This window comes from Petaurus breviceps, unplaced genomic scaffold (genome assembly GCF_028583685.1).
Source record: "Petaurus breviceps papuanus isolate PSGF00001 unplaced genomic scaffold, PetGlider_PUasm1.0 227, whole genome shotgun sequence".
NCBI classification, from domain to species: domain Eukaryota; kingdom Metazoa; phylum Chordata; class Mammalia; order Diprotodontia; family Petauridae; genus Petaurus; species Petaurus breviceps.
Genome location: NW_027185896.1, coordinates 6,479,115 through 6,498,213, shown reverse-complemented (window position 1 = coordinate 6,498,213; position 19,099 = coordinate 6,479,115). Strand labels below are relative to the sequence as shown.

Genomic DNA, 19,099 nt, shown 5'->3' with positions numbered 1-19,099 from the left:
TTTCTTTGTAATTCCAAACACAGTGCACTGCACACAGCAGATGCTTAATAAATGTTTGGCAAATTTGGATATGTTGAACTAAATCCAGAGAGAGAACAAACTGGGCCTGAAAACAGGAGGTGCAGCAAGGATGAGAAAGTGAGAGGAGTGAAAAGCATCTGTTCATTTTGGGGAAACCATTTCAGTGGTCTGCCTGGAGATGGTTTCAAAAAGGAAAGAAGGATTTATTTTGTAAAGTTCCATTCAGCACCAAATCAATGGTATGTGTCACTGTCCTCTTTTTTTGACTCTGGATGGGGAGGTTTAGCCATAACTGTCCTGACAACCTGCTATAAACAGTAAAAGGGGGAGAATGAATGACACTCGTCTCTTCAGTCTACTCAAAGGATTTCTGATGTCTCTGAAGCCAAAGGAGACAGAAATATTCACTGTGAATACAGAAGCACACAATACCTATATTGTATAAGGCCACCTCACCTGACAATGAATGACCAAATAATTGCCCCTTTGGGATATGCTTTTGCTTTCCCTTTTACTTCCTCCCCTAAACACAGAACCTAGGCGACTAGAGAGCAGCACATACACATCAACTCCCTCAGGCTGAAGTGCATTAGCACACAGAGACTGGTAGGCCATGGTTCCATTTTAACTGATCACTACAAAAGGGTCAGTCAACTTCAAACTAGCCTATATCTTACACAATGTGCAGTGCATATTAACTGATTGGGAAGCACTGAAGCAAAGGGGGAAGGGCTGCACAATAAATGAATGGCACATGGTGTTATGTGTGCGTGTTTCCCATTGCTTTGAGATGTTCGGCTCAAATGCTATCTTTATAATATTGAACAAAAGTGAAGGACAAGAGCTAGGGCAAAGGAGAGAGCTTTTCTAAAACAGGCACCCAATTCAAGTATTCATTCTTGCTCTAAAGTCTTCAAAAATGAGGCCTGAAAACACACTAATAACCAACCCCCCACTCAACAATCACAATCATCCCAGCTCTACCCAGCTACCACAGGAAACTGCTGTCTTTAACTCTTATATACGGAAAAAAACGTGAAGAGAATGGGTAAAGCATTCATATGGTTATTGTTCAGGACCAGGAGAGATATTACCAGTGACACATCACTCTTTGGAATAACGAAAAAAGGTGCAATTCAAGGAGTAGCTAAACTGCAACTAATGCATACTGCATATACCACACTGACCAGATTTCTGCACTTCTACCAAGGAAGAGATGATATAAACCTGGGAGGAGTTATCACACAAAGAAAGTCTTCTCCCCCAACTCTCTATGACCTTTTCGTGTGTTATGAGAAAATGTACTTCTCATGTACTACTGAAAAGAAATCTGATGTAGCAGAGAGACTGGTATTCAGGAAACCCAAGTTTGACTCTTGGTTATCTCTTGTGACAATGACTAGCTATGTTCTCTGTCCCTCAGTTTCCTTTTAGATGAAATGAGGATAATAATAGCTGTACTCTATTTCACAGGGATGCTATGAGAAAAGTACTCTGCAAACCTAAAGCACCATGTGTGAAATGTTATTCTACACTACTTTGTATTATCATTATCTGTGTTTGAGTCTTCTTTCCACTACTAGACTTTGAGAAGTTCCATGAAAGCAGAATGTCATTCACCTCTGTCTACCCCAAAGACCCAGCCCAGAGCAGGCACACAAGAACATTTATTGACTCTGTCCTAGCATCTGATCTCCTTTTACTTTTTCCTCTAAAGCAAGAACACATCCCTTTTAATTCATCAGGAGTGTGTGTTGTTTTCAACTCAAATGGCTTCTCAATTTCTTTTGCTCAGAGTGGAAGATAGTACTACATCTTGCCTTGAACTTTGAAGGATGAGAACATTTCTTGGCACTTTTAGGGAACTATTTGTTCTTTGGGGTTTTGATTATAGGACAGTAATAGAATGAAACCTCTTTCTGAGAGGCAGAGCAGAGGAAGGGAAGTCTTTGATAGCCCACTAAAGTGTTTATAAGTATGTAAGTGAATATACTTAAGTGAAATAACATGTCAAGTGTCAGAAACTAAATTTAGCAGAGGGATAAGCATATCTGTTGAAAGAAAGCAATCAATGTTGGAAATAACCTCTGCTTTTCACTGTTAATTACTACCAAGTATTAGGAGTTCCAAAAGGTACTGTGACACTGGGATGCAAAATTAATCTAATTTTCAATGGGATTAATGGAAAAAAAAGATAAAGTAAAAAGCAGAAATTATTAATGAGCTGAACTGAGAGCACTATTCGTACATAGAAGACCCTGAATCTCAGATACTCTTAATGATGCTTTATTGTCTGCTGATCTGGAAAAACTTTTTTAAGACCTAGAAGCATAGTATAATACCAATTTCCTTGTTCCTTGTTATGTCTTTGATATGCCTAATATAGGCCTAGGCCTAAAGCAGTACAGACAATTACTGAGATATACTACTTTTCCAAATGAATCCTGACCGTGTATTCATAATAAAAGACTACCTCGAAGAATCCTGGACTCTCCTGCTGAAGCTGTCAAAGATACCAATTAATGCCCAGCATGAATTTTGGTTCAATTAAATTACATACCACTCCTAGATCAGTATCATCTTTGAAGCACTATGAACATTTCATCCTCACATCTAAACCTTTTGGATGCTCTCAATACATAATTCACGACCTCTCCTCAAAAGATGAATGAGGATCTCTCCTATGAAAAGGCCCTTCTCATCTTCAGCATGGGATTCATTGTTCCTAATCAAGTGGAAAACCATTAAATCCCATCTACAAACAATGATTCTTCCAGATCTTTTGCTGATTATAGATAGGTTAATATTGTCAAAAGCCAAATGAATTGCTTAGCATTTTTCATTCCACAATTCTAAAACAGGAGAAAGTTACACAGACACAAGTGATGAAAACTACATCTTATCTATGATTCAACGAAGAACAGAGGGAAAACAGAGCCCATTATTCTCATCATGAATGATTAGGAAATGGTTTTGCTTTTCAACATGAAATGTGCCTAAAAATAAGTTGTAAATTTCTACTCACATTTGAAAATAGCTCCATCCAAAGAACTGAGTACTGTTCAGAGAGTACTCAAAAGACATGCCTTTTATCCAAAGAATGTGAGATGGAACTGCTCATTCTAGGTCCGCAGCAGTATGGTGAAAAGTGTTAAGTTGATAGGAATTTTTCAGAGATAGAAGGGACCATTATCTCCCATTCATTTCTTTTTATATAATTTGTAGGACCCAACCTAATCTTGGGGCCTTCTGTTATATTTGTTTTAATGAGCCTGCTGGAGCCAAATTGGCTAGACCCTAAACATAGAATTTACTAAACTGGATCATACAGAATGACACCTCAAAGTCTGTGCTTTTATCATTCAATCCCACAATAAAAAATAAGGGAATTTTAGAGCTGGCATACTGGACTTGTTCAATGGGCTCTTTTGAACCACCCTAAACATAGGAAGTTCACCAAAGTTCCACTTTCTTCTGTCTAGCTCTTAACGCCTAAACATACAAAAAACACTTTTCCAGATGTTCTTCTGGACAGAAATAAAGAATAAGAAATACAAGGCTCAAAGGAAAAATATCTGAAGCAGTTTACAGCAGATGAGAAGAGAAAGTTCTTTCCTTACAGGGTCAGTAACAGCACCACACTCTTCAGAATTCACTTTCATTCTAGGTTCAATTCATCTGATCAATAAAACAGCCTGTCTTATAGACCTTAAAGCTCAGCTTTGAGGTGGGTTTTCATCAGTTATAAAAGACTATAAACGAGAGCTCCAGATTTAGAAACATCTCAAGTTCCCAATATAGGTGAATTTTCTTATATTTCCCACCAAAACAGATGTTATCCAGAAATGGCCATGGGTGGAGATAAAAAACTAGGTGCCCACGGAGTTCTTAAGCATTCAGCACAGTTTCTAAAAAGAGCATCTGAATTCTGCTACAACAATTACATGAATCTGCAAGAAGCCATTCAATCACAGACTGGTTATCAAACATACCACCAGTGATACTAACCTAGAACAAAGAAAATCCTAATCCCTTCCCATCTTTAAAAGGAAATACCACCAATGAAGACAGATTCCCCCCACCAAAAGATGATTTGGGGATTAAATGTATAACAGGTATTTTCAAGGAAAAATGCTTAAAGATGAATATTGACACACAATCTAATGGGGCCTACACTGAAATTACACCTATAACTCCACATGGCAATGTGACATGGAGATTTGGCCATTTTCTTGTAAATGTCACCATGATCTATGTAAATGGTCAACCAGGATGAGCCTAAGTTCAAAATGACTGTCAGAATGAATTATTCAGTGTGATTTTGCAAACAACTAATGTTTACCAGATAAATGCATACACCTATCTCATTAGTCCTCTCTGTAGTAATAATCCACACTACCTTTTTTCCCATTTACTTTATGACTATGGTAGGCAAGTGGTAGATTCCACCCCACTGCTAAGTCCTTTTTAAAAAGAAATTCCTGATCTGCTCCTACAGACACAGACATACCAGGACTCATATTAACAAAGCCACTGGAGACAGGTACGTAAAGGAACTATGGAGCCTAAAGCCACATAGCTGAGATTTTAAGATTCCGTATCACCTGGAGAAAATAAGATTCTGCCCAAGAACTACAATTATAGTCTTGGAGTTCCCCAAGATCTCCAAGGCCATCTAGTTCAACCCAGCTTTAAAAAAAGAACTCAGTTATATCCAATCCTCTGTTTGAAGAACTTTAGTAAGAAAGCCACAGATATCCTGTCTTTTGAGGCTCCTCTTTTTGCACAGTTCTGAGTGTTAGGGATTTTCTCCCAGTATCAAATCTAAATGCTACTCTGCAACTTCTATCCATTACTCCTAGGTCTACCTTGAAGACCAGGAAGAACAGACCAATCCTTCTTCCATAAATGCATGTGCACGCGCACACACACACACACACACACACACACACACACACACACACACACACACACACACACCTCAGCTCAGTACACAATGCATCAATTTCTCTTTTTCCAGGAGCACATCCCCTCCCTCTCAAGTGAGGAGGGACCTGATGTAGCCTAATTTTAGTATGAATTTGCTAAGCAACAGCTGCATGTTGACCCATTTCCAATATGTTTACACAAATAATGTGATCTCTCCCCAGGCAATGAATTCTTAGATTTAATTATTGGCATTCTCAGAAAATTTTTCTGATTTTTTTCACTCATTTATTCATACTGACTCAGATGTCCAATCAGAAGTATGTGACTGAAGCCGTTGAGCAGAGAGAGATTCACTGATACGACTAACAGATCTTTAAAACTGAAACTTGAAGGGAAGTAGAAAAATATTATCAGGATAAAATAATAAAACCTGACTCCTTGGAAGACAGTGTGAATTATAAGTAGTAGAAAAAGAATCTAGTTGTTTTCAGGAGTAAACAACAAAGTAAAAGATCAGAAATATTACTTATGCTCACAGATAACAATAAACGGAATATAGATAATAATAGAGTGAAATTGACATTTCAGATACAAGATGGTAAAATAGATCTCACAAATATATTGGTGACGCTTGATGGGATGGAACTTATAACTGAAATATAGCAATGGACAGGTAGAATACATTCCAAAGAAACAGATCCAATAGCTTCTCATGCTTTTGGGTGGAAATCACAAACATAAAGGTAGAAGCTAAGGAAGAATTAGAGGGTCTAAAGAACAAAATTCTAATCATATGATTAAAATTTTTACTGATGCAGGAAAAAAGACATGAAAGTGGAGTGTGTTTATGCTTAACCATACTTCAGAAGGAGGTGGGTGGCACCACAGCTAGAGTGTGGGCCTCTGAGTCAGAAGGATCTGAGCTCAAATCCAGCTTTAGACTTGGGACAAGTCACCTCATTACTTTAGGCCCCAGTTTTCTCCTCTGTAAAATGGGGAATAACAACACCTACTTCCCAGGGTTGTTGTAGAGTACTTGGCAGACCTTAAAGCATTATATCAATGCAAGCTATTATCTTTACAAGGAGGGATTCTTGCGGGGAGGAGAATCACTGAGAAGTGACAAAGATATTTTAAAAGGGTACCAATAAAATAGTTTAAAAGAAGTGAATGTTGATGGCTATCCAGGAAGTTCCTAAAAAGCTTTTCATTGCTTTTCAAAGAACAATAACTGATCTTACAAATATTTATAAAGCATCTATTGTGTACAAAGCACTATGCTTTCAGGAAGAAAAAGATGAAAACATGATCACTGTCCTCGTGGAGCTATGAAGGAGGGAATTTAAACATGGCAGAACACAAAACAGTGACATAGACCTTTAAGATTAGTCTTAGGAAGACTAAGAAGCCCAAAATAAGCAGGTTTGTAGAACATTCTAAAGATAATACAAAAGGTTTTTTTTTAATGCTATATTTGGAAAAGAAGATGAACAAGGAAGGAATAGGCCTGTCGCTTAGGGTGTCATCTCTGAAAAATGAAAGCAAACAGGAGGGATGCCAGAAAACTAGAAGTGCCAATTTTCGAAATGGCAAATTCTGGAAAATACAGGCCAGTGAATTTGACCTCAAACTTGAATGCAATTCTAAACTGGATTATTAAACAGATGTTTTATGAGGATTTATTTGAGAAAAATAACAAATATAACAAATGGACTCAAGATTTAAGAGACTGGGGCAGCTAGGTGGCACAGTGAGTAGAGTGCTGGCCCTGGAATCAGGAGGACCTGAGTTCGAATCTGGCCTCAGACACTTAACACACACAAACAAAAAACCTAGCCGTGTGACCTTGGGCAAGTTACTTAAACCCAACTGCCCTCCAAAAAGCAAAAAAAAAAAAATTTAAGAGATCCCAACACGTTGAAATGAGAAGCCCAAATACTATCACCAAGCATGAATTTGTATACTTTACAATGCATTTTTACATCCATTACCACAAGAACTCTGTGGAAGAAATGGAAAAAGAAACACCTCCATTTTACAGAGGAGGAAATGGAGATCCAAGGATTTTTGGTTATTTACCTGTGGTCACACAACTAGTTAAGTTGATGACAAGATAAAGATTAGAATAGAGATTTTCTGACTTGATCTAAACTTCTCTTCATTTTATATTGTCAAAATCTAATCAAGAGCAGATAATAGTGTATTACTGAACCAATTAATAGGGCGTGACTGAGAAAGGCTGATGGCCTGAGAGGGTGATGAAAAGTAGAGAAAGTAAAAAGGAGGAGGAAGCCCAGCAAGTACCAGTTTGAGGGCTCCCAAATGATGCCATAGGGATACATAGGGAAAGAAAGTATCAAAAATTCCTGTTTTCCTAGAAACTTCCTTTGAGGGTGATAGTCAAAGTCCTTTGTTAGGGAAAGATCAGTAAAGAGAAAAGCCACACATGACACTTAAGTTTGAAAAGTCAGAAATGACTTTTTAAAAATTTAGGTATAGTCACAATTATTGAATATACATACATGTGAAACAGCCATACCATGTTGAAACACACATGAATACAACTTTGCGAGTAATTTCTTCTGCTTTTATAAAACAAACTTTTACAATCTTCCCCCAGCTGCCAAATCCATCTCTTCTACAAACTTTCCTATCCCTAATAAAGTTAACACTACCTTTCTAGTCCATCAGCTTCCCAATCTTGGAGTCCTGCTCAATTCTTCAGTATTATATAAGAACAGCTGCCAAGTCTTGCCAGTTTTACCTCCACATGCCTTGTATTCATCCTCCTTTCTCCATTCACACTGTCACGTCCTCATGAAGCTCCTCATCATTTCTTGCCTTAACTATTGAACAGTCTCCTAACTGGATCCAGGTTCCTGTCTCCCCTCTCCATTTGTTTTCCTTACTCAAGAATCTTCAGTAGCTACCTAATATATTTAGGTTAAAATACAAACTTATCAGTATAGCAATTAAAGTGCTGATAATCTGGCTCCAGTCTAACTTTTCAAAGTTTATTGAAATTACTCCCCTTCTTGTACCCTCCATTTTACCTGTCTTAACTGCTGTTCCCCAAACTTAGCACCCCATCTCCCACTTCTGCACCTTTGCACAAACAGTGCCCTCTGTGCAGTGCACTCCCCCCACCCCTCCCCAGCTCTGCTTCTTTGAATCCCTAGTTTCCCTCCAAGTTCAGCACATGGGCCAAATCCATCAAGAGCTTTTCTGGATGCCAGCAGTTCTAAATCCTTTCTCCCTCCTCCTCAAATTACAGGGTGTTGTGTGTGTGCGTGTGTGTGTGTGTGTGTGTGTGTGTGCTTACATACACAAATATATATACATACATATATATTCTATGTGTATGAGATTTTAAACACACATACACACTTGTTTACAGATAAGTAAATGCACTAGGGCATGTCAACATTTTGATTAATCAAATGATTTTAATCAAATTAAACAAATGATCAATAAACATGATAGCCTCCCAGTTCCTTAGTCTTTTCAAATCACTTGGCACTCTTTTATTCCACAAGGACATTCACGTTCTTTATCTCACCATTACCCACAAGTGTTCTATATACATGATTAATTCCAAAATTCCCTTAGATGACCCTAACTTCCTATCTCTCCCAGTAATTCCATCCTCTCAAATCTGCCTGTGACCTTTAGTTTCCTCCCCCCTCAGTAATCTCCTACCCCTATTCTAACTTCATTTTTCTGTCCGTCTCAATCTTGACCCTATAGTTAACCAGTTTGACACTGCACGGTCCTCTACTCATACCTTGTACCCCCCACCCCCTCACATCCTACCACCACTCATGCCTTTCCAAACCCCAGCTGTGGATTACTCCCACCATCCACCTCCTCCAATCCTATTCATATGCTAACTGAACAGTGCTGGAGTTACACATCCAAAATGATTGGGTATATTCCAAATTTCAAAGTCTGGCTCAAGCACCACCTCCTTCATCAAGCCTTTCCTGATCTCCTAGCTATTAGTATCTTCCCCCAAATTACCTTGTATTTATTTTGTACATGCACATTTATATCCTGTCTTCCCTATTAGAATGTAATTTCCTTGAGGGAAGAGACTGTTGTCCTTCTGTCTGTGTCCCCAGCACTTAGCACAGTGCCTGACACATGCCAGACTCTCAATAAATGTTTGTCCAATTGGATGGTTAAACTAAAGATCTCTAGACAATTAAGCTAGAGATTAATTAATTAATTAATTGAACTCCTTGAAGTTAGGAACTCTTCCTTTCACCTTCTCTCTGGAGCTCCTAGCACAGAGCTTGTGTTGGGGAGGACATACAATTCTGAACTGGAGGACAGAGCCTAACTCCTTCATTTTACTCAGAGAAGGTAAGAGACCCTTGCCCATAGTCACAGCAGGCTGGTGTCTGGGACAGAGTTGGAGCCCAGGTCTTCCAGTCTCCAAGTTCAGCACTGTACACAGTAAACCATGTTGCCTGCCAAGTGATGAATGGATGCTTGTTGGATGAATGAATAAGCATGCTCCATTCTATTATCTCGAAAAGATACTTGGTTTTGATTGACTCAAAATCCAGTAGTATGATATGGTTGCAGGAAAAAAAAGATAGTATAAACTCAGGCTCTATTATCAGAAGTATAATATCTCAATTAAGGGAGTTAGGAGGCCCATTGTGAACTGGTCAATTCACACCTGACATGCCGTTCATCACTGCATGCCATATTTTAAGAAGATTAACAACAAACTGGAACACAACCAGAGAATGGTAACCAGGATAGCAAAAGGTCTGGAAACCACCCAGTTCAATGACAAACTGTTAAAGGGATGTTCAGCCTGGAGAAAGGAAGGAACTAGAAAGGGGCTAAATTTGAGGTCAGCAGATCTAGATTCTAATCCTGGCTCCAACAGATAGTGATTACATGACCAAGAACGATAGAATGCATGCAACCTCTGTATCCTTAACAGACACGCACTGTGTCACACAGACTCTCCTCATCTGTAAAGTGAAGGTACTCAATAGGCACCTGTGAGCATTCTTCAAAAGGTGAGAATTATGAGCATCTCCCTCTCAGGCTTGTTATGGAGATGAAATGAGATAATATGGAAAGTGCTTTATTATTAATATTATTTTATTTTTTGAATGTTTAAATGGCTGTCACCTAGAAAAAGGGTTAAATTTATGCTGTGTAGCTCAAGAAGGCAGAATTAGGATCAAGTAAACAGAAATTATAAGGGGGAAGGGTTAAGCTCAACTAAGCATTTCCTAACATTTATTGCTGAGGTCAAATAGGTGGCATAGTGGCTAGGCCTGGAGTTGGGAAGATTCATCTCTCTGAGTTCAAATCTGGTCTCAGACACTTTACTAGCTATGTCACCCTGGGCAAGTCACTTCACCCTGTTTGCCTCAATTTCCTCATCTATAAAATGAACTGCTGAAGGAAATGGCAAACCACTCCAGTATCTCTGCTAAGAAAACTCTTAAATGGGGTCACAAAGAGTCAGAAACTACTGAAAACAAATGAACAACAACAACAACAAAATATATGGAATAGGGGTAGTGGATAGAGCACCAGGCCTGGAGTCAGAAAGATCTGAGTTCAAATCCAGTCTCAGACACTTACTAGATATGTGATCCTGGGCAAGTCACTTAACCACTATTTGCCTCAGTTCCTCACCTATAAAATGCACACACACTAGAGAAGGAAATAGCAAAACACTCCAGTTTCTTTGCCAAGAAAATTCCATGGACAAATTCGTGGGGTCACAAAGCATGACTCAACGACTGAACAACAACAATATATTGAACGGGTTACTTTATTAAATAGTAAAGCACAGTCTGTCAGGGATATTGTGGAAGAGATATTTGCAAAATGTGGGAGATGTGACTAGATGACAATAAGATTCTACAAGTGAAAACTTGAAGATATAAAATCAGGGTGAAGAATGGCATAAATCTCTGTTAGGTCATGAATAACCCCTTCAGGCCATGGCTGGAAAATATTTTAGTTAAGCACAAGACACTATTATGAAACAGCCACACACATACCCCCAGTCACCTTCATAGCAAACTAAAAACACAGACAGAAGGGGGACTGGTCCCTAGAGGGGAAGAAAAGAGAGTAGTTCATGTGCTGGCTGGCCAGACAGGCCCACCTAGAAAACATCTTCCAATCTCAGCTCTATGTAGTTTGGGTAGAAACTGAGTGAAATCCCAGGATTAGAGGGAGATGATTGAGAATCAGATCAGATGATCAAAGAACAAAGAGGGAAATCAGAAAAATTCCATGTTTTTTCCTTGACTTTTGCCAAGATTTGCTATGTGATCTTGGAAATATCACTTCCTGGTGCGTGAGTCAATTTCCTCATCTGTTGACTGCACAGTTGGCTAAGGCTCGAAAGCATGACAGATTTAAATAGGCCTATAAGTAATTACACATAAAGTACTCAAAAAACACTCTGGGTAACAAATTCTACATATCAATACTTAACTTCAGACATAAATACCAGGGCTTTAATGAATGAGTCGCATATTAATTGTACAATTTTAATTTGAACATCATGCATTTCTTAAAGACCTTCTTAAACTTATTGGAAGTAGTTTGGTAATAGATGGGCTTCCTTCTGGTGTTTTTCAAAAGTAAAATATTTGTTCTGAAATCAGGACAGCCTTTTAAGTTCCACAACTGCTGGTGCTTCAATAACTCTAGTCTGGTTCTACCACCAGAAAAATCACAACTTCCTGAAGCCTCCCACAAAGAGACAATGTGCCAAGGAAAATTCCCTCTGGCACCCAGGTTAAATAGGGCACAAAGGAATGTCAGATCTCTGTCCACAGAAATCAAGCACATATATTGTCTAATCATTTTTTAGGCCTACCTGTCTTGCATAACAGAGAATTTCATTAATAAATAGCAAAACTAAAGTATCTAAGAGTTCTCTGTGCTTCAGACTTCGTAACAAAAATCTTCATACACAGGAAGCCTAACACTTTCCTATCCCAACTTTTCTAAATCCTGTTATGCCCCACCAAGCCCAATTCATTGACAGAGTCCAAGATTTCAAAAGCTATTTCTGCAAATTTACCTACCGGACTCTTGGCATCACCCTTTGCACTGCCAGATCTGTGGGTCTTCAGGGTATCTCCATAATCAGCAGCATCAAAATTAGACTTCCATACCATCACCTGAAGAAACAAATATATGCATGCATGCATTATGTCTGTGTGTACATGTTTATATGCACATATATGTACATGCATGTGCACTTATCTATGTGCATGCATATGTGTATATCAAACCATAAGTCAGTCTTATTCAGCTGTGGAAATAAACCTCTACCTACCTAAGAAAGAAGAGAAAAATTGGGTAGCAGACACAAAGCCAGGTAACCAGTGGGCCTAAACAAAAGAGAAAAATGTGTTTGCTATTCCCTTGATATTGGGTTTTCCTAAAAAGCTGTGTATTTTTAGCAGTTAGATCCTTGGGTTTTCTCATCCTAGTGACTGGGAGTAGGGGGAGAACAGTGGTCATTGAATGATCAGAGGGTGGTAATGTTAAGTGCAGGAAGAATCAATGCATTTTGTAGGATAAGGGCAACTTTTACAAGCTTAATGACTTTCAAAGGTATGGCTGATCCATAATTCATTTGGCTATTCATTCAAAAAATGTGAGCCCACTAAGAGTTGAAAAGAAGTAACATATCAAGAGTGCACTCCCTTCTCAGGATTATGTCAGTTCTGAAAATCATGAAGATTGGCCTGTGACTTTAAAGAAATATTCACAATCTGGAGAGAGTCACTTTAATTAAAGTAAAATATTTTTCAACCATTCAAAAGATACCAGAAACTGGACTACATTGCAATGGAATGGGGATTCAGAAAATACTTTATATCTTTTGCAATACAATCTCAGATGAATTAGAACTAAATGGTTAAAACAGACTCAAATTAAAGGAGAGAAAAAGAAGAGAGACAAATAAAGGTAGTGTGTGTTTTTAATACAAATACACAGGGAACTTTTACAGGTTTAATAAATGTTTAAGCTAGGGTGGTGATTACATAAATGATTTTAAGATATTTGTTAAGGGCTCCAGCACGTGAAAGAAAAACTAAATGTGCATTTAAAAATTCCTATCCTTATACTAGCCATGTTGCTTCAAATCCAACCTGTATTCTCATGTACTTAATTTTCCTCCATACAACAGACAAAAGAGAAGAAACCACCAAAAATAAGAACAATGGAGAAGACTGTAAGTACAACACACCTTGTTTTACCAGTGGAAGCAGTTAAGTCTTGAAATCTGCCATTTTTTCTAATTAAAGAATGCACCTTATTTTAAAGTCCACATGTCTCTAAACACAAAGGAGAAAGAGTAGCATGGCCTTACCATCTATAGCCCAAATGTATGCCCAACAGATACTTACTTGCTCATCCACACCTCCAGAAGCAAATAATTCCCCTGATCTTGAAAAGGCAACACAGGTAGCTGGCCCCTATTATAAGGTGGGAATGGAGAGGGAAGGAGGAGGAAAAGAAAGAAAATGATACTAAATTATAACACGTAAAGAAAACAAGAGAAGTTTGTGTTAAACTGGTGCTAATACAAAACCTTTAAAATATAAATAATTCTCTCCCCAGGACTGAATCTTGAACAGGAGGATGGCATCCTACTATGCATCTCTCTGGATAAGTTGTAATTCCAGAAAAATGCCGATAATCTCTACCTGTTCTCTCCACCCTCCCCTTCCCCCAACTCTGGTCCCCTTCTTCTTCCTGCCAATATAAAACAAGTTGTCCATAAGCCATTAGCTATCATGCTTCCAAAAGACTCTTTCCCATCTCTAACTACTTTCTATCTAAAGGATGCTCACTTCTGTTAACTCTCTAGTAAGGCCTAAGGCCTTAATGACTCCTAAAATCGACATATGCAGTCCTAGTCTCTCTCCTGAGCTCTAGTCTTACATCTCAACTGCCTATTAGTTATTTTAAACTCAATATCTCAAATTCAGCATGTCTAAAACCTGAATTCATCCCCCCCCCCAAAAAAAAACCTTACTCTCTTTCAAACTTCCCATTTCAGACAAGGGCAACACTATCCTTGAAGTCACCCAGGTCTTAATGTTATCACTGACTCCTCATTCTCCCTCATTCAACATATTTAATCAGTTGTTAAATCTTGTCATTTCTACCTTCGCAATACTTTTCATATGTGTCTTTTTTCTACTTACATAAGTGCTATTCTGGTTCAAGCCCTCCTATTTTGCCTAACATGTTGATCCAGTTTTCCGAACTGCTTTCTGACTTCCCCCCCCCTGCATATTTTTTATTGCTGGGGGTGGTTCTCTGGATAGGAATGTTATACATGAAAAGCAATGTAATTTTTTTTTAAATAGCCCATGAAGCATCTCGTTGTAATGGGAATGTAAATTTGGAAGATCTTCCCTGCCCCTAGGCTAAAGTGCACCTGGAGCCTGGGGTGGGAGGCTTGTTTTTCAGTTGATACTTTTTGATTGGCCAGTGGGCCAAGGTTGTTACATTCTCTGAGCCAGGAGAAGGCTATGTAAGCCCTGATGTGTAGCTTTGTTTTGGGGCTCACTTTGAGAAGTGTTCTGTGATTTGATATGGATTCTGGGAAGCCGTTGTCCAGAGCCCCCCAGCTTTGAAAAACCCAGATGTTGATTTGGTATGGATGTAATGGTTGGACAGTTTGGAAAGCTGTCTACTTGATCTGTTTCTGTCTTGATAATTCTGCCTGTATACTTTGAAGTTCAGGGTGCTGACCTTTTTCCCCTGAATGAGGTAAACGATATATGTTTGACTGATTAAAGTAAGCTTGTTAAACCATTTTGAGTTGCTTTCCTTTATCAAAGCAGATCCAAGAACCTGTGTGAGCAGCCACCCTAGGGACGCCAGGGTGCTTGCTGCTACACTCATGTAGCCTCCAGTCAAAGAATGTTATATTTCAAGTTTCCAGGTTGCATAGGAAATTAAAGCCAAGTTCACCAAAGTACAAAGCTGGACTGACTGTCTCTAGCTTGCCTAGCACTAGAGATAAAAGTGCCAACATTGCTACACTCAGTCAAGCCTGCAAACATCTGGTTCAGCCTCTGACAAGAGGACAGGAAGAAAGACAACCCTCCTTGATACCAACCTCAAGGTTTAGGGACATCCCCCAAACAGTCTTGCTTCCCCAAAGTACACTACTGTTGCTTATTCATGCAGTATTAATGTTAACCCTTCTGAACCTAGGAATACTTTTACCTCTCGAGCATCTTGGAGAGTTCTCTGAGTAATTGCTGGCACTGGAGAATAACCAAGACATAAGAAAGTTGGACTCTTTAGTCAAAAAGAAATGGAATGGGACAGGAGTGTCACAAGGTAGTATTCTGGAAAGACTGAAAAGTATCTACTATTTTAGCTTCTTTGAATACAGCTACCCTACTTCTCACTAAATGATTACAAAACTGTCTGTGGATCTAAGGTGCCAACAATATCCTACTCCCTGTAACCACAAACCAAACACAAGCGCAAATAAGAGTGGGAACAAAAGCTGGATGAGGTATTATAGTGCAGAAAACAAGAAAGCTGACTTCCATCCATCTGCTGCTAAGGTGGCTGGTCTCAAGTGGCAAAGTTAGTATGGGACAAGAGTTATGGGAGCACCTCACTATTCATACCCGGGGCTAAGAGAGAATCTGGGGCAGTTCTCCCATTGGAACATCCTAGATCAGATGTATTTGGACAACCATGTTTTTTTCAGAAACAAATACCACAGTAATAATAGCTATGTGCTGCTTTATATAATTCTTTTACCTAGTTCTCAGAACAACTATGGAAGACAGATAAGGAAAAGAATTATCATTAGATAAGGAAAGTGAGGGGAGAGAGATGAAGCGACCTGTCCATGGTCACACAGTGAATACATGGCAAAGTCAGAGTTCAAATGTGTCTTCAAACCTGACATACTTTCTATTTCATCATGTTATCCATATAAAAGGAGAATAGGGCACAAATGTATAATTGGGAAGAGAAGGGGTGTGGGGAGGTCAGGAAGAAGAAGGAAGGAAAAAAGTATATGAAACCTAAATAAAGAAAAGGTTGCCTCAGCACAGGTTTCTAACTAGGATTAGTTTCTAAGAAGTTTCAGTAACAAAAAAATGATTAAACAAATACTTGTGAGTTCAGTTCCTTGTCTGACCTCACTCAACCATGACCACAAAATGTCAAGTTGGGTACACTATGTATAGAAACCAAGTTCTAAGGGTGGAATCACAATGAAAAGGAGATAAGAAAACAAATGGAATCCTAATTCTCTAACCATTTTCAGGCTCATATCCTATTTGGGAAGGCCAAATATTAGCCAGATGTTCTAGGAAGATCATATAAGTTCGCAAAAAGTGGCCCAGCTATAAACTAAGACCCTGCTCAGACCAACCCACAACTATAGCTACTAGGCTTTTTTTTTTTTTTGCCTTTGACAAGAGTCACTCAAATTCCATGACCCTCCAATTAAGAGCTAATTGTGCATTTTAAAAAGTGTGAGCCTCATTCAACAAACATTTGGTGGTAGAGTTGTGCATTCTGTGCCTTGCTGAGTGGGGTCAGCAAGACAGATCAAGTGATCTAATGTTTGATGGAAACTAAAACCATGAGTTACTAAATTCATTCCTGACTACTGAAATGTTTACCAAATTAAAGTCTTCATGTCTCATATACTATTCAATAGAACTGCAATTGTTTGAAAAGAATAACAGGTATTAGAAGAAAGCAGCCCCACTGATAACAGTCAAATACTATCCCAACGTCTGCAGGTAATAGCAGTTGGCTTTCAGGTACAGAGGCAATCAGATCTCCAAAGCTGGATTGCCATTCTAGATTTTTATATGACCTTTCAGAATCAGAGGCATGATTTACTCTCAGGACCAATCAGGACAGGTAATCCTAGAGACTCAAAGAGCCAGCACGTGACCACCCTCATTAGCTAATAAAAATGTATCAAGTACCTAATATGTGCCAGGTACTTAGCTAAGTGCTGAGGATACAAAAAGAGGCAAAAGACAGTCCCTGAAGCAAACAAATATGTACAAACAAGCTACATATGGGATAAACAGAAAATAAGAGACAGTAGAATTAATAGTGTTTGGGAAAGACCTAGTCTGTCACTTCAGGGTAATTTTTTTTTTAATTTACAATTTTGTCATTTTGGAGGCTCCTGTTCAAGAACTGCAGTGTGTGTGTTTAAGAGTATACTGTTGTTTTTTTTTTAATAGACAAAAAATACCTATGGGCACGAAATTGAAAATTAGCCTCCCAGAGATATGTTGTAATGGTAGCATCAGAATCAAGATCCTGTAGCAACTTTGGAGTAGCCTGTGTGGCTGCTGTAACAGCAGAGAAAAAAAAAACCTGCTTTGGGGGTACAATACTATACTATGGCTCTGCTAGGTTATTTTGAACTGAAGCCAAAAAAAAAAATTGTTAAGCTAAGCCAAATTTGATCAGATACATAGTCCCTCCACCTCTGCCTTTGATGTTTCACTGACTTCTCAGGTTTTTGTTTCGCTGTAAGAAATGATGAGTGCAATGACTACAAAAAATTGCAAAGTCTTTAGGAACTCATGTGGAGTCAATTAAATACAGCCAAGAAAACAATACACCCAGGAACTACAACAATGTAAATGGAAGGGACACATACATACATGTAAATGTAACAAAATTTAAAAGATCAAACAGGACTCAAATGAAACTATGAGAAGACCCCTCTTGGACTTTTTCGATTTATCAATCAGTTGTGCTGATTAGCTCTCTTGAGAGGGGAAAGGAAAGGGATACATGGGTTAACTATGGTGATGTAAGAAAATATCAGAGCAGAATAACAGAAAATATCCATTAAAATTTATTTAAGAAAAAAAAAAAACATACTCCTAAAACCACATGTCTACTTTTCAAAGAATGAGGCAACCTGACAACTCACTCTGGCCCTGAGCACACAGTGCTTGAGGGGTGCACGGCCTACTCATCTGACTCTGACTCCTTGGCTTCCAGATTGGCACCCAAGCTAGAAGTCCCAGCACTGCAGGCAGATGAAGGCTGTTGGTTTCTATGAATTAGTCTTGTCTCCCCACCTTGACTGCAAGTTTTCTAATGACATAAAATCATGCTTTTGCTTCATTATTCCTTAATCTCTCCCATGACATCAAGGCACCTGATAAATATATATCTGACTGATCAAGTCTAGGAAGAGTGACTCAATTTGCCCGTTCTTTGAAGGCTCAGAGCTCTAGCCATCAATTTCTCTTTAAAAATCCCTCAGGAAGGGGACAGCAGAACTAGACAGAGAACAATTTCAAGTATGAATCTGAAGTAAATGCTGGATACTGAAGCCCTTAGCTATATATTTTAGGATAGGAAGAGCTCTAGATGTATGTATGTATCAGGCTAGGAGTTCAGGGAGACTTAAAGGTACTAGAGGTTCAGTGGTTGTTCAAAAACAGTTATGGACAGACCTAATGTTTCATCTTTAATATACCTTTGGAAGACGGGTCACAGCCAGATCTGTGTCAAACCACACATATGTACATACACATATGGAACCAAATGACAAAAACAAGCATGTGCAGACATACAGATACTAATGTCTTTTTGTTTGCTGTGAGGTTGTTGTGGTTTTGCGGGGGGCGGGGGGGAGGGGTGATAACCTAGCAATAGTTTCATCTCCTATGGGTCTGAAGAGATATTTCTGAGTAATTATAAGTACAGGGGAATAACAAAGGCAGATTAAAGCTGTATCATCTCAAAATGACATCCCATCCCAGAAGACCTAAGTTGGGTTGCACAATCCCCAGAATTCCCAAGAAAGCAAGACAACACTCTACATACTAGAGATATTTATTTAATAAGCATTTGCTGTTGAATTCAACTACTTAAAACAATTTTATTCATTTTATCAATTATTTTCATCTTCTTCACTGTTGTTCTCAACTTCCTGATCTTCCCACATAATTAACACTAGTATCCATTGTTAAGGATCCAACTGTAGATCTCACTGTTGTTATAGAAAAGCCAGATTTAGGGGTGGAAGGGGTTAATATGGCTAACATTCAAAATGATATGACAGCTTATTGATATGACTCTCAGTGGCCCTGTCTGATATCCT

At 38.7% G+C, this 19,099-nt stretch overlaps 1 protein-coding gene across 6 annotated transcripts in view; it reads right to left on the bottom strand.

The window, feature by feature from the left end:
* POC1A (POC1 centriolar protein A) overlaps window positions 1–19,099 on the bottom strand; it is a 253,097-nt gene that overhangs the window by 104,948 nt on the left and 129,050 nt on the right. For all 6 annotated transcript variants that reach the window (XM_069095574.1, XM_069095573.1, XM_069095576.1 and 3 more), the window contains 2 exons: window positions 13,368–13,436; window positions 12,033–12,128 (listed from right to left, as the gene is read on the bottom strand). In XM_069095574.1, the coding sequence (XP_068951675.1) occupies window positions 12,033–12,128; window positions 13,368–13,436 (165 nt within the window). The remainder of the gene's footprint in view (window positions 1–12,032; window positions 12,129–13,367; window positions 13,437–19,099) is intronic.